This window comes from Empidonax traillii, unplaced genomic scaffold, assembly GCF_003031625.1.
Source record: "Empidonax traillii isolate 1590-97213 ecotype Southwest subspecies unplaced genomic scaffold, ASM303162v1 scaffold687:size894609, whole genome shotgun sequence".
Lineage (NCBI taxonomy): Eukaryota > Metazoa > Chordata > Aves > Passeriformes > Tyrannidae > Empidonax > Empidonax traillii.
Genome location: NW_020955880.1, coordinates 101,685 through 116,779, shown reverse-complemented (window position 1 = coordinate 116,779; position 15,095 = coordinate 101,685). Strand labels below are relative to the sequence as shown.

The 15,095-nt window shown below is 36.7% G+C and overlaps 1 protein-coding gene across 3 annotated transcripts in view; it reads right to left on the bottom strand.

The window, feature by feature from the left end:
• The window catches only part of WFS1 (wolframin ER transmembrane glycoprotein), a 35,026-nt gene that overhangs the window by 7,892 nt on the left and 12,039 nt on the right, over positions 1 to 15,095 (bottom strand). For all 3 annotated transcript variants that reach the window (XM_027899746.1, XM_027899745.1, XM_027899747.1), the window contains exons 3-6: positions 7,899 to 7,981; positions 3,837 to 3,981; positions 2,819 to 2,989; positions 2,135 to 2,215 (exon numbers count right to left, since the gene is read on the bottom strand). In XM_027899746.1, the coding sequence (XP_027755547.1) occupies positions 2,135 to 2,215; positions 2,819 to 2,989; positions 3,837 to 3,981; positions 7,899 to 7,981 (480 nt within the window). The remainder of the gene's footprint in view (positions 1 to 2,134; positions 2,216 to 2,818; positions 2,990 to 3,836; positions 3,982 to 7,898; positions 7,982 to 15,095) is intronic.

The window sequence follows — 15,095 nt, the reverse complement described above, 5'->3', positions numbered from 1 at the left end:
ACTTTTAAAGGACCATGGGACGTCCTGAGAAGGAAGGAGTTATTAACTTACTATGTATAGATGGCCTATCAAATGCAATGACATGTACCCTCTCAGGCATGCAACAACTGCCCATTGACAATGTTAGCTCTAATTTTCTGGTTATATCTCCATTAAGGATAACTGAGATCAGATATTTGCAAACACGTATCTGGCTTAAAGATTATCTTCCAAGTCCTGTCATTGTCTTAAAACTGAAGGAAGAATCTCCTGCTGGCAAGATAAATGGAGAAACTCAGTGAATTAGAGAAGTAAATGCTGGAGAGCAGCAGCTGTCTTGTTCCTCCATGAAAAGATAAAAGCTCTCTAGAGAAGAAGCAACAGCTCCTACTTTGTTTGATGAAAAATTTTCATTTTTAAATGTTATTAGTATTTTGTCATCCAAGTGTCTCTTGAATTGATATAAAAAGCATGTGTTGTAGATTCCACTTCATTATTCATAGATTTTTCTTCAATGTGGTTATGACAAATTCCCCTGCCTCCTCCATCCACCACAGGAAAAGAAAAATATTCACATCAATTTCTGCCTACACTTAAATGTAGGTTCATTTACTGTCCTGTTATTTTATCTTCCATTTAAGCCTTAAAAAAATCGTATCTGCCAGTTCCTTTTCTGATACTCTCTGAATTACTGAAGAATCCAGAACAAAATGATTTGCACAGTAGCAGCATGGGCCAGTTCAGCTAAGGACTGGAAAAAACAACCAATGCAACATAGCTCTAATGAACCCAAATACATCTGCATTATGACACAACGGCTGGATGATGAAATTCAACTTGAAGGACTATTTCTAGCTTTCCAGAAATAGCAGACAAGTCACAAGAATATCTGACATACTCTCACAGAAGGTTTGACAGGACCAGAGGTTTGCTCTCCAGATTATTATTTCTTCCATCACCTACTCCCTTACTCATACACAGCACACATTCCTCCTCTTTTACTTCCGCGAAAGTTAACGTAAGACTGAAATATTCCACTCTTCTTAGGAATGTTATTTTCAGAAATCACCTGTGTAATGAACACAGTCCTTGAAGGTAAAGGCCAAACTGACCTAAGAAATGTAAATCTAATCTTTCAAGGAGTTTAAACCTGCAAACCCCCAGATTTGGTTTACTAATCCACATAACCCTTTAGTTACATGTATTCTCAGCTACAGATGTATCAGTAAATAATATGCTTTGTGACATTTAGAAGTGCTCTTCAAGAACTGATCTAGACTGCACACGAACTAATTTCATATGACCTACTGCATTTCAAGACACTGAGGTTTTTCAACAGTGATTAATTGAACCTTGTTAGATATTGTTCTTGAAAAACTACACGTGCTGTATTGTTGATAATTCATTTTCTTAATATAACAATTTAATTTTCCTCCTGAAAGCCCAAGAACACATCAGCATTTCTTAGTTACGCAAGGTTAAGGAGAACTTTATTTCAATTCTAATCCCCCACCCCACCATACCTTACGAAACTCACAGATTTGGGTCTACAAATCTGACCCTGTCTGTGTTGAGTGGTTTAATTCTTCCCAATACATGAACTAAGCTGCTCCTAAATTATGAGAGAAATCTCTTGATGCATCTTTCCTATATCACTTATTGAACAAATATGAAAAGACAAATATTAATTATAAGGAAAGGGCAAACAGAAGCAAGACAAATAGAATGAGGGATCTGTCTCCATTAAGTGGTTGCATAATTAATTCCATCACTGTAATCATAAAGCTTAGTGCAGTTTAGAACTAAAAAAATATTGAAAGTGCAAAATCTTTTTTTGCTGAATGGACCTTAAAGTGCTGAAAGGGCAAGAATATAAAAGTAACAAATGACATGCAAACTCCTCTTAGCAGTTGACTATAATGGTGATCTCTTCTGTGAGTTCACATGCAGGTCAGTTATTAACCTTGCACATCTAAGAAGTGGACACTACCAGTTTATGGCAATCCAAATGTTCTACACACATGCATATATACATATATAAAATATATACATATATATGTATAGAATATATACTCTTACTCGGGCAGCACAAAATTGTTTAGCAAAACCGAACAGAAACCACTGGCAAAGAGAGAAAGCAGCAGCATGCACTCACATTCACTGTTCACCAATCGCTCCAACATTCTTCTCTGCTTCTGCACGGACTTTGGGACTGGGCCAGGTTGCTTCTCACCATCTGGTTCAATAACAGAAATTTGGGGAAAGTCAAAGCAGTCAAAGTGATCAAACAGTACCTGCAACATCTCGGGAATGGCATTTCCTCAAAGTCAGGAAAAGACAGACTTGCATATAAACAGGTAAGAAGTGGCTATATAGTTTTCTATATTCCTGTTACTGTATTAGAAAAGGAAACAGGACTGACATAGCTAACATGGAGTGCTGTGATGGCAGAGTGAGCCAGGTGTCTTGAAGACTGGGTTGGTAAACTCAGTATCATCAGGATGATGATAGGAAGAAAAGAAAGTCAAATACAGCAAAGCAGTAAGTGAGTACAGTGAGTACTAAATGAAGATATTTTAAATACTTGGTCACTTGAGTGTTTAACTGAATAACAACCTACAGCAAGAGTTAGCAGGCCCTTATGAACTAACTTCATTGGTCTGGAGAGCACTGTTATTAAAAGAGGGTTACAGTCATAAAGATGGTTACATTTTCTTAAGTAGATCATATATTTACTATTACCTCATGCCTAATTGTTTATAAAGCCCTTTATGTTCTAGCTGTATTCTGCCCATAAGTCTGTATTTTATGAATATCATAAATCAGTTCATAAACAAACCTCCATCGTCAACTTGCCCAACATTTTCCAGTAGTTCAGAAACTGCTAACTCCTTCTTCTTTTTTGGGTTTAATTTCCAATACATGACTAAGGCAGCTTTTCGCACAGCTCTCTCCAAGTCAGTCTCAGATGATAACTTTTTCACTTCTTCCTCATTCTCAGAAGTGATGCCTCAAGAAAAGAAAAAAATACATTACACACTATTATCCCACACCCATGCAGAAATGACTGATTTGCTCACAATTTATTTTTCTCAGTTGAGTCTGAAACTTCTCAAGTTTCAGTCATATTTTGACCACTTAAGTAAATTAGTCAAATGCCCTTCTGTGCCCATTGCTTACCAAAATCTAAACACACTGCTTAAGTTTAAATTGTACTTCAGAGACTGTGCAAGACATGCATTATAATTATGTCTTGCTTCACTTCTGAAGTACAGCAGATCAGGTAAAAGGTAGTGTAGATGTGCATGGGTCACATGTAAAAGGCAGCAAGAACTCAGTGAAAGTCAGTGGGGTTTTTTTCTTGTTTTTTTTTTTTTACCCCTGAAAGTAAGAATTCAAAGAGTTGGCAGAGAAGGAGAGACGATTCCAAGCATGGGAAGTAGCATGAAGAGAGATGAGAATCTTAGTGGGAGAAGACAGTGAAAAAGACCAATTAGGAGTTGGTTGGAGAGGGGTAAAAGAATGAAACGACAGTAGGTAGGTAGGTGGTGTGTGGTTATATATGACCTTCACACTAAAAGAAAAGAAGCTTCAATGAAAGATGAGGAGGGGAAGAACAAGCATGGATTTCATGAAGGAATTCAACCAAAAAAATTAATAAAAACGCTTTAATAAGCAGTATTGGTAATTAATGCTTTTTAAATTACTGGTTGGAACAGGCTGTCAGAAATTACTCACATAATTTTGCCCTGATAATTTCCATCACCTTTTAACCGCTCTTTTCAGAGTTAAAATGAATGTAGTATGATTTCAGATAAAGTGGAAAGTGCAAGCAGAAAGGCTCAGACAACCCATACCTCTTCTGTCTGCCAGGCACCTACGCAACAGTTTGACAGCTTCTCTTCGACCTTGCTTAGCAGCAAGGATGAACCAGTCAACTGCACTACAATTGTTAAGTTCTTCATCCTCCTTTTCTGCTAATCTCAAGTAGTGTTTCCCCACCTAGAATAAATAGGAAACAAAAATTCCTTCAATTACTGCAACATGCTCTCTGTCTCTTTGTGTCTCTCTCTCCCCTCCCAACCCCCAGAACTCAGCTAAAATAAATTCTCTCTGAACAAAAGGTCACATTTGCTCCTAGCACTAAAGAACATAGTTGTAACTTGATCTTCTGCAGGGAAAGATCTGAAAGAACTGGAAGTAAGAAGGAATTGCAACACATTTGGCCAGGTCAGTGAATTAGTTGCCGTTGGTCTCCTAGCAGGATCAGGTAAACCTCCTCCTGTTAAAAGTTTTCTTGAATTCTTTTCCTCCTATGACAATGACCAGACAACACTGCTGGCCTCATCTGAGAAATAGAAAAAAGTGTAATATGGTACATTCCAAAATTCAGAGGAAGTTAGTGACAAGGCCTTGACATGAAAGCAGGCTTCAAGCAGTGCTATCCCTGACTTATAGCAGTTTAGCCACTAAAGGCCAAAGCAAATTCATGGTCACTCAGTGAATGGAATAAAACTAATACTGCTTAAGCATCAAATAAATTCAGTGAAATATCATATAAAAATCCTCCTATTCAGGATTACAGAAATTACCAAGCAGCTGCCTATATTGCTGTTTTACAGATAAGAAAAAACCACCACCTTTTTTCTTCCTTCCAAAAATTGAAATGATAATTTCATTGAAATGAAAAGGTGATAATATACTAGTAAATGTATTTATGCCTATGTATGAAACACTTCTGCCTATCACAATACAAGACAACAAAACATTAAAAGGCAGAAAATGACCAAAATTGCTGGACATTTTATGGGCATACCTGGAGAATCTGGGAAATGCCTTTGCTTGGCTCACTGCACTCCCTCTCTCCCTAATGTTACTTGAGCTATGGAGACATTAACGTAATACCTTAAGAGGCTAGCTCCCTAAGTCCACAGTACTATCTGCTGAAAAAAAACCCTGTCTGACAGTTTCTCTGAAACTCTGGTACTGCCATTAAAAGCGATTAAAGAAATACTGTTAAAAGATGAATAATTCACATTATTCTTATACAGACTAAATGCACTGATATAATCAAAAAGGTCTTTTTTTTCCAGTAAAGTTTCTGTCTCCAGCCTTTTAAACTGTTTCATACACTTAAGTGAGTGCTCCAGCAACTTCTACACAGACAGTTACTGGGTAGACATCAGTGATTAAACTCATAACACATACAATGAAGCTAACCCAAATCATACAGAAATATTAAGAAAAATGGACAAAGTAATACAGAAGTCAGAACTAAACATTGATTGCAAAGTCATGCCAGAGTTCAAGTGGAGGTGCACCAATACAGTGGCACAACAACAAAAGTGTGTAAGATTTAAAATAAAAATAAAATAAATAAATAAAAATTCAGCAATTGTCTGGTAATTTCTCACCCAACTGCAGATGTACCTTCAGCTATTTATTTCAGAGAGGAACTGCTTAAACAAGTTACATGGTAAATACCATCCATCTGACAAGAACAGCTGTTTCTTGAGCATGTTTATATTTATAGCCATTAAGATTTTGAGCAAAGCTTCAAGGGTAGCAGCACTTAACAATGTAGCTCTTAAGTTTCTAAGGACCTCTTGGACATAGAAACTTGTATTGCAACATCAGATAGCAGACCCTGAGACTAGTCATACCCCACAAGGCTACTGCCCAGGCAAAATGATAGCATAACACCTGTTTTATGACAGAAGTTGGCTTTTTGCACTGTCTGTGGTTTTAATAGCAAAGCTCCTACATCAAACCACGTGAAAATAGCTGCAAAGCTCTGGCCTGCAGCAGCCAAAGGAGGAAGAACTGATAGGAAAAGATGTTAACCTCAGATTTGAAATTTAAGCAATCTGGGATTCTCTCTTTCCCATGAACTAAAACTGTGAAATGAAGTCATAGCTGGTAATGGCTTAACACACATGCTCATACTGTACTTCTCAAAGGTTGCTCCCATCTCTGGCTTTGCTAAGGTGGTTAACTCAAGCAGTCCCAATGCAGACATTCTCTGATTAAAGACACAGAGCTGCCTTTTCTCCATTACAGAATTCCAGCTGTGGGTGTTTCATTTACATAACTACCGTACAGTTATTTCTCAATGAAAAAACTACATAATGTTACAGTAATACATGTTGACAGCACTCAGAGTGCATGTATTTCCACAGTCATGGTAGAATTATTTTTGAATAAACGCATAGTAATAACTACAAGTCAGTGAACTGACTGATTTCCCATGTTTGACTTTGTGATTATTAGCAAACAGCACAACAGTGGCCTCTCAGCCTCTCATTCGTACTCCTACAATGGTAAGAAACAAAAACAGATTTTTTCTGATTCTGAAGGAACATATTCAGCAATGGAGAAGAAATAGATCTCTTTTTTTTAGTGTTTTAAAAACTGAAAGTGAATTCCCTCTAAAAAAGTCACATAAAATGTGATTGCATAGAAAAGAATTGACTGTATTTTGGGTTCCATTTCAGACAGTCAATTCATCCTGAGTGCACATTGAAGCAAAATTGTACGCTGCATCCCTCTACGATAAGAATCTTATTATTGTGTGGGAATAGAAAATGTACACAGTTATGGAGCTAAAGGAAGAGAGTGAAAATGGAATGAATTGAGAAGGAGAAAATAATTATTATTTATATACATACATATGTATCATAGGCTTAGAGTACATAAGTATTTCTGAGCGTTCTTACTCAACTGGAAGTTATATCCTGAAAGAATATTTATGGAGTTTGCTTTCTTTTGTGCGGAGAAATAGAGCCAAAACATGGATTTTACAGCAGCGGTTCCCTCAAGGATAATGTTCCCCCCTCCACAAAGCAACCGGCTGTTTCAAAGTGAGGAATTTGTTACTGTCTCAGGTTACAACTCCAAGGTCAGGCTGCCCCTCAAACAAGTTGAGATGGAATGGGAAGCAAGCCCGGCATTACTGTTTCTTTTATATGAGGTTTAAAATAACTTTTTCCCCATTTTTTTCCCATCCCTGCCTTTGATTTTCATTTGCAAAAAGAGCTGTGATCCTCGGGGAAAAATCTAAACCACCAATGAGCATGTAGGAGGCTGTAACCTTTCAGCATCAAAGCTGAAGCTGGAAAAGAATGCTCAAGTAAAACACTAACCAAGTTAAACACAGATTAAAACCCTTCTAAAATATTTTAAGCTATTTATACTAGACCAATACACCAGATGATGGAATGCAGTGGAAAACTGGTACAATTTTTCTAAAACCTAAGGAACACCTGCAGTGCTAACAAACACAGGGACAGAGTTGCTACTATTAATTCAATTTTATCTGCCATTAAACAACTAAATGCAGCTAATGTCAATAAACAAGGAGGGGCTTCTTCTCTAAAATATCTTAATTCAAGAGAGAAATGGTTTATGAGCAAAACACCAGCCAACCTCTGTCCCTGCTAAAGCAACTCGATGGCAGGTGCTTCCTGCACGTTTCTTCCACAGAGTTCAGCCCAAGAGCCCTGGTATCTTTGTACACCATGCAGTGCTGAACCATCACCATTTAACAGTCCCTATTCCCTAAGTAACTGACACATGCTTCTTTCAAAAAAAAACCCCAAAAAATCAAAACAAAACCCAACAATAACAAAAACCAAACCGTAGAGCAAAAGCAGTTCTGTACCTTCTCCGTGCTCTCTGCCTGCCCTCTCCATTTTTCATCTGTTCTAAAGGCTTGCTCAGGAGATGGACCTGAAGCCAATCACACTCCCAAGCAAGCAGTATTTATCAAGGCAGAGAAATCATCTGGTATCACGTTGTTTGAATAGTTTAAGCACAAAACAGACACAGTTCAACGAAGAAGAGATAATAGTTCTACAGCAGGCAGTGCTATTTTTGGAATTAAGAGCTAACAAGACTGGACAAAGAACATATAAAATTACCTCTGTTTGTGCTTTTGGTTCTCCAGCTTTTGCCCTCTCAAGCAGTTCTTCAAAGAGCACTTCAGGTTCTTCCTTCTTTCCCTCTACAAAGTAATTTGATAAAGAAAATAGTTTACTACTAATAGCTTAAAGCATTTTAAAAATCATTGCTATGTGTGAAGAATTAAAAGATCATACCTAAAAAAACCCAACACAAGTGCTTTGCAAGAACAGTGGAAATTAACTTATTACAGTATTTACACTATCTCAGTATTGTACTTCAGCATATTTACCATTACTTGGTACCTGCCACGATAACACATACAGTTTATAGTTTCTCATTTACTTTCACAAAATTCCTTTCTCAATATAATATTCATTAAAACAAATGACCACACGTAGCACATGTAGTACAGATCAGCTTTTGTATTTAACTATTCTTGATAACACTTTAGTCTTTCACCTGTCAGGCTCTTTATTTAGTACTGGAACCTTTCCTAGAGTTTTGAAAAGTTAACAGGCCTTTAAAACATGTCCAGTATATTTGAAAGCTCAGCTCCTCAGTCTCTGGAGCATACAGAAACTAACAGTGATTATATCCTCCAAACCTCACTATTTTTTTTGTCTTGCTCCACACTCCACCTGATTTTTTTTCTCCCTTCCCATCTACTGTACCCATAAAGACTTAAACAATTCTTTTCTTCAAAAGCATCGTACTGCTTCACCAGTCAATCACAGAGAAAAAGGCTTGAAAGTTTTATCTGACGTCCAGTGTTTGCAAAGAACATCATGCTGCGTGCTACTTGATGAACGAAGAAGAGGTTTAGTGGAAAAGCTGACAAAGGTCACAACTACTACTTTTTTATGAGATGACTTTTTATGAGATGGCCAAATTTGAACAGCAGCAACACCAGAAGCTGGTAAGAAGCCCTGCCAACTGAGGTGCCATTCAGTACCAGCTCTTTTTCAGTGGTTGGGAGGAAGGAAGAAATAAACCCAATTCCAAACAGTCTCCTGAAGAACAGGGCTTCTTACATTCTTTATTGTCGCTGGTACTGGGACTATTTTCAAACAAGAACTGGCTACAAGCCAACACTTTCATTAAAATGGATGTATTTTAATAAGAGCAAACCATGATGTAAGATTTCTTCTTCATCATGTCACAGTTTTGTCTGCCAAGCTCCACTTGGAAAAGTACTAATGCCAGATTATAACATGTTGTTTGGCTAAACAAGGCACATAATGAAAAACAATTTTTATTTAGTACTTGGTCTTTTCAGAAAGGTGCAAAAATATTATTGTAAAATAGGCAAACAGCATCCCAAAGCAAAGTTAACTACTTAATGTCCTTGTGCTGATGTATAACCAACAGGACTGAACTCTAAACAAGTCAGAAGCCTGTTTTCCAGATGGCACCGCTCACACCAGCAGACATCATTCAGGGGCTCTCTGTAACAATAAACAAGAAGTTACAGGAAGGAGCATACTGTTTGAAAGAAGCATAATATTCATCCACCTATCCCACCCAAATGAAACAAGCTGGGCAAGGCAGTACTTTTCTGTTTCTTTCTGTGCTTTCATATTCATTAACCCCTTCAGCACTACTGTCTTGGGAATGCATTTTTTTCTGTTCAGGGTTTTCTGCATGTTGAGAATACCACAAATATTTCAGTGATACTCTGGATAATACAGGAGGCACCATTCAGAAGTCAGTGTTAGCTAATTAGGTGGAATTTACACACATAAGAAAAAACCCTAACTATAAAAAGCAGTTTGCTAAACTGATAAAAATGCTTATAAGAAAGGCAGTAGTCTGGCAGCTTACATGGCAAAGTGTCTTTCTTTTTCTCCTGCTCCACTTGCCACACATAAGAGCATGGCACAACTGATCCCTTCCAGCTCTTCTATCTTGCTCAGATAAATGCATTAGATAAGAATACTTTTTACAATACAAAGCTGAAGAAACAAAACAGGGATATTTCACACCACCAGGATATAGTTCCTTTATGGCAATTACATTGCAGATTAACATGTAAATAGTGGTCTTTGAGAAGATGGAAAAAAAAAAGAGAAAAATTAAAAACATGCAGCCTTATGAAATATCACCTTCAATGAGGGAAAAAAAAAAGTGTTGTTATTGCAGCAAACTCGTCGAAATGTTTGTTTTACCAGAGCTGATTGCCAGGGAAAAGAAACACTTTCTGCTATTATTTTCAACCTACTGCCCAATCCCTCCCACCCAGCTATTAATTCTATGTACTTTCACACGTGATCTATAAATATAAATAACACCTAGTTAATTAAAAATACGTCTGGGGGCTGGTTCTGTAGTTGTAGGGCAAGGATTGTGGAGGAACAATTTGTCGAGATCAAATTCAGTATATCTTAGTACCATTTCTAATAACTGGCAATCTTCTTCCTTTGCTTAAAAGAAAGATAAGTAAACAGGTTAAGCATGAATGACTAGTTTCATGGCTGCCATATCAATTTACGTCCTCATAGAAGTATATAGGTCAGTGTCTGAAGGTTAAAGGTCCAAAACACAGTCAAAGTGCATTCTGGAACAAGGATGGACAATACAGACTTTCTTTCAATTCAGCTCAACCCTAGAACAAACACTGTACAAGAGCATATGCACTCACCATAAAAATACAATAAAAAGTGGTGATCTATAACTTATCACCTTTGTTCTTAAGCATGTTTTTAGTCAGAAAATGCCTTGATGTGTATTCCTCCCACATAAGAGCACTGTAATGAAAATGCTGTCAGCAGAAGCTTTTATTTTCCAGCTTTGCTAAAAACTCATGTCTTTTTCATGTCAAATTCTACTCTGTCTTGAATATAAAAATTTCCAGAAGACAGGAACATTCATCTTGCAAAACTTCATGTATCTTTTATGACAATTAAAATAGACTTCACTAGCTGTTTGGTGTCAGGTGCATTTATACAAGCCAATGAAGTCTATCAGTTATTCAAGGTTCACAAGCACTGCAGGAATTCAAATGAAAGCACCCAAGTTTTAGGTGGCACAAAGCATTCATGTGAGAAACAAATTAAGACAGAATTAAGGGGTGTGGAGGGGTGGTTAGTACTTAATATCAGCTGTAGTTCCTACTCTGCCACCAAGACCTTACATAAACCTTATTTCACCATCAGACTGCTCTACAGTTCAGTTACCAATTTACTGAATTCTACCTTCCTAGACAGGTCATGCAACACAAATTAGTCAGTGGATACTGGAACAATAGCATCATTAATTATTTTTTTCTTTTTTATTCTATGTTACGAAGTCTCAAGCTTAAAATATAAAATGACTTGATATACTTTTAATTTTCTCACTCCCACTCAAAAAAAAAAAGGAAAAAAATTAATTTGTGATCTGCAAAGGATGAAGCAGATGTATTTGAGTTTGCTGCATTTATATCATCATACTACAGAAAGCATTTAAATCTCTGAGGTCCTACAGAAATATCCACTTTTGATATACAGGCTTTTCATTTAACAGGTTGAAGCTGTCACTTGAAACCCATTTTATTAAAGCATTTATTAAAAAAGACTCAGTACAATGAAACTGATAAAGATCTGTATGCATTTCACAATCATACACAGCATTCAGAAGAAGAGTAAGCGAAAACCTACTGTTATTAACTAGACTTCAAAGGTACTAGAAACACATTACTAGAATAATTTCTGTTCACTAGTAAAAAGTATGTTTTACAACTCCAGGAAAAATACTCAGAATATGGAAGTCTAAACACAGCTGTTTATGTAAGCAGATTGTAAACAGGCTGGTGAATACTAAAGGCAACTATTTACTTTCTGAAACTTTACACATTAGTTGGCACATTGGCTGCATAAAGTAGGATTCCACTGTTGCTGCTATAATCTCAAATGAAAATTTGGCATTCATTTTGGCATAGGCAGCCTTTTTACTGTTTGTTAGCTTTTGACCAGAAATAGGAAATGTTGCTGAAGGAAACATTTCAGTTTTTTAAAGAATGCTATGTTAGAATGCAATTATTGTCCCCTACCTCGGAAATTGAGCCATTAAATTGATAAAAAGGCAGTTAATCCACAGTAGGGGATTAGTCCAAGTGACATTACAAGATACCAGTGGTTAGAATTTTTAGGTCACAAAAGAAAGATGTCACCACAGATTAAATAACACATATAGGCCTCATCTTTGGACTGTATCAAGGACTAAAACCCAACAAACTCTTCAACATGCATACAAGATTTTGACGAATGGACTTACACAGTCTAGGTAAGAAATCTTTTCAGTGCAAAAGATTTTACAGACAAACAAGAATACAGCGGGGTTTTAACTGTTTGTGCTAGTATTCCAGCACAAATCAATAACAGATGCAATAGATTCCCAACCTTTCTAATACCCTTAACACGTACAAGTGAAACACATCATGTGCATCACTGTAGTTGGCTGACTTGTCTGATCACGTATTTAGAAAAAATGTTTTACACACATTTCAGACTAACACTGCTTCCAAAAATCCAGCATTTTAAGTGGCATTGTGTATGTATGACATTTCCATTCTTGAATTCCAGAATCATTAAAGGCACATAAATAATACTCCTTTCACAGACAAGAAGATTTTAGTTGTGTGTATATACATAGAATGGATCATACACACATATGTATGCATGTTACGTGATGTACCCATCACATGAAACATCTTCAATTTTCTTCTAACCTCTGTCTTCCTTCAAAAAAACCCCTACTACAGTTATTTCATGCAGAAAGAACCAACAGAGTGTATGTTGAATAATGAAAGTGTTTGTTGATTTACTTTCCTACACAAACACATTAAAGCTCTCAGCGGAGTGGATTTACCCAGCACAAGGGAGTTTTTAGCACCTTGCCGGCTATTACCACCCCCTGGCCAGGTGCACACAGCTTTCTGATTTAGGTCACAGCTACAGTTGATCTGAATTCCAGATTAAACAAGAGGAGAAAAACCACGAACAAGGAGTAACAAAGAGAATAAATGATATTTTAGAGGATCACAATTTCTTATGCTTTTTGAGCTTAAAGATTTTATTTGCTTCCACAGTTATTGGAGGACAGCCCCGAGACAGTTATATTATCATGCACAACACATCATTTTTTTAAGCAAACACAAGTTGGGGACTTCTAAGTGCTTTGAACAGTGAAAAGCTAATGAGAACAGCAAAAAAGGAAAATGGAGAGTACAGGAAGCAATAATGAAGTATTCACACAAAACATGTAAGTTTAAAAGAAACTACAGGTTTTACAAGTACATACTAAAGCTCATGGAAACTCTACTGAACAAAAGATTAATGCATTAAGCAACATCCACACTAAGAGTATGAAGGAAATCTGTACGGCATACACACTTTATATGATCATGACTACAAGCATTCATTTAGGCTCAGAAAAAGAAGTGACAGGGTTGTGCAGGAGGAGGAGGCAAAAGACCATGTGTTGGGGAGAATAAAAGATCCAAGATGACAAAATATGAAACAAGCTTTCAGGATTGGCTTTCCCATTTTATTAGTACAGCCAAATGACTGAAAATAGTCAGGAACAATTAAGTATTTGCACAACACAAGTGATACATTCATTCCAACCCATTAAGAATACACCTCCAAGCTTATTGAATACACACCAAAAAAAAACCCCATAAACATTTCCACTATTCCATGAGAAGATCTGATAGTTGCCATAGGTGTAAACTGTTACCAAGGTGGCCCAGCAAAGTGAGCCAAGCAATGGCTAGAAGCCTCACAAATGATCTTGCAAATTTTAGGTTTTTTAAGTACAGGGTTTTAAATGCAGTTTCCTTGTTCTTTTGTTTGAATAAAGATGACTAAGGCACACTGACAAAAATCAGGGCAACAAAAAGGCCAGAAAGCAGCAACAATGGCATCAACTTCATCCCAGAAAGTTATACATTTAGGAATGACACATGATTTTAAATACATTTAATAAATAACTTTATGAGTTAAGTAGTCAGAAAAACCAAAAGACAGAAAACCCTTTATTTTTTTCCTAATTGAGAAAAAAAAAAAAAAAGCCTTTACATAAGACATCCCTGAAGGAGTCAAAAGGTTGGACAGGTACATCCAACTCATATTTCTATCTCCTAACTCACTAGTAAGGCCTCTCACAGAAGTCCTCTAAACAAATTTGAATGTAGCCTGTTTCATAAATAATAAAATATGAAGAATAGAAATACACAGCTTTCATTCTCCCAGGGGAAAGATGATCACTTTAGACACACAGGTATATACAGTAAGGCTTATATAATTCAATGCATTTATATGTGAATAAAAAAAAAGGGACGCTAACATAGAGATGCCAAAGTCTGTTTATGATTCTCTGTTATTCAGGGAAAAAAAAAAACAACAAAACAAACCAAACAAAAACCCCCCAAAAATCTGCAGAAGGATTTAATGACTGATTATGCGATAAAAGGCCAGGTGAAACACAGCAAACCAAGAAGTAACATTATCACTGCACACATAGGGATAAGATCTGAACTATTACCACACAGAATAACATCCTGGAGTTATTACACAGTGTTTTCTGAAAAACACAGCTCAGTGCTAGTAAGACACTATTATCAGGTCTTTATAACGTGGGGGAAAAAACCTAAGGGAAGAATTTACAAAATGGACAAGGTAAACAGAGAGCCTATTCAATGTCCTTCCAAATCCAAAAACTAAAGGGCATAAATGGATAAACACCAAATACTTACATGAGTTTTAAAAGCAACTGGACAAATTAAGGGTAAAAGAAAAAAAAAAACACAGAAAGCACAATACTAAGACCTCACCGTTGAACAAGAAAATTTCTAGGCTGAAGGTGCTAAAGAACATTCTGAGAAGGAAACAGCTGGTATTGAACACATTTAACATCTCAGTAAAACATGAATAAAATCAAGTAAGGACTGCATTTAGAAAAAGCTCCCTGGCTCTAAGAGGCTTGCTGTAACTGATAGTGTGAAGGATTGTCATGAAAAAGATAACAAGAATCTTGAACTTGAAAAAGCCTATCACATTCTCCAGTATTAACACTGAGCATTGACTGAGCAACTACTGTGAGCCTTCACAAACTGTAACACTCCTGTGTTAGTTCAGGCAGGAGATAAGAAAAAGGTGGATGGCATCCACAGGAAGAAAAACTGTATTTTGTGGTTTTACTACCTTTATTCCAGAAGCTCACTACATAACATACGT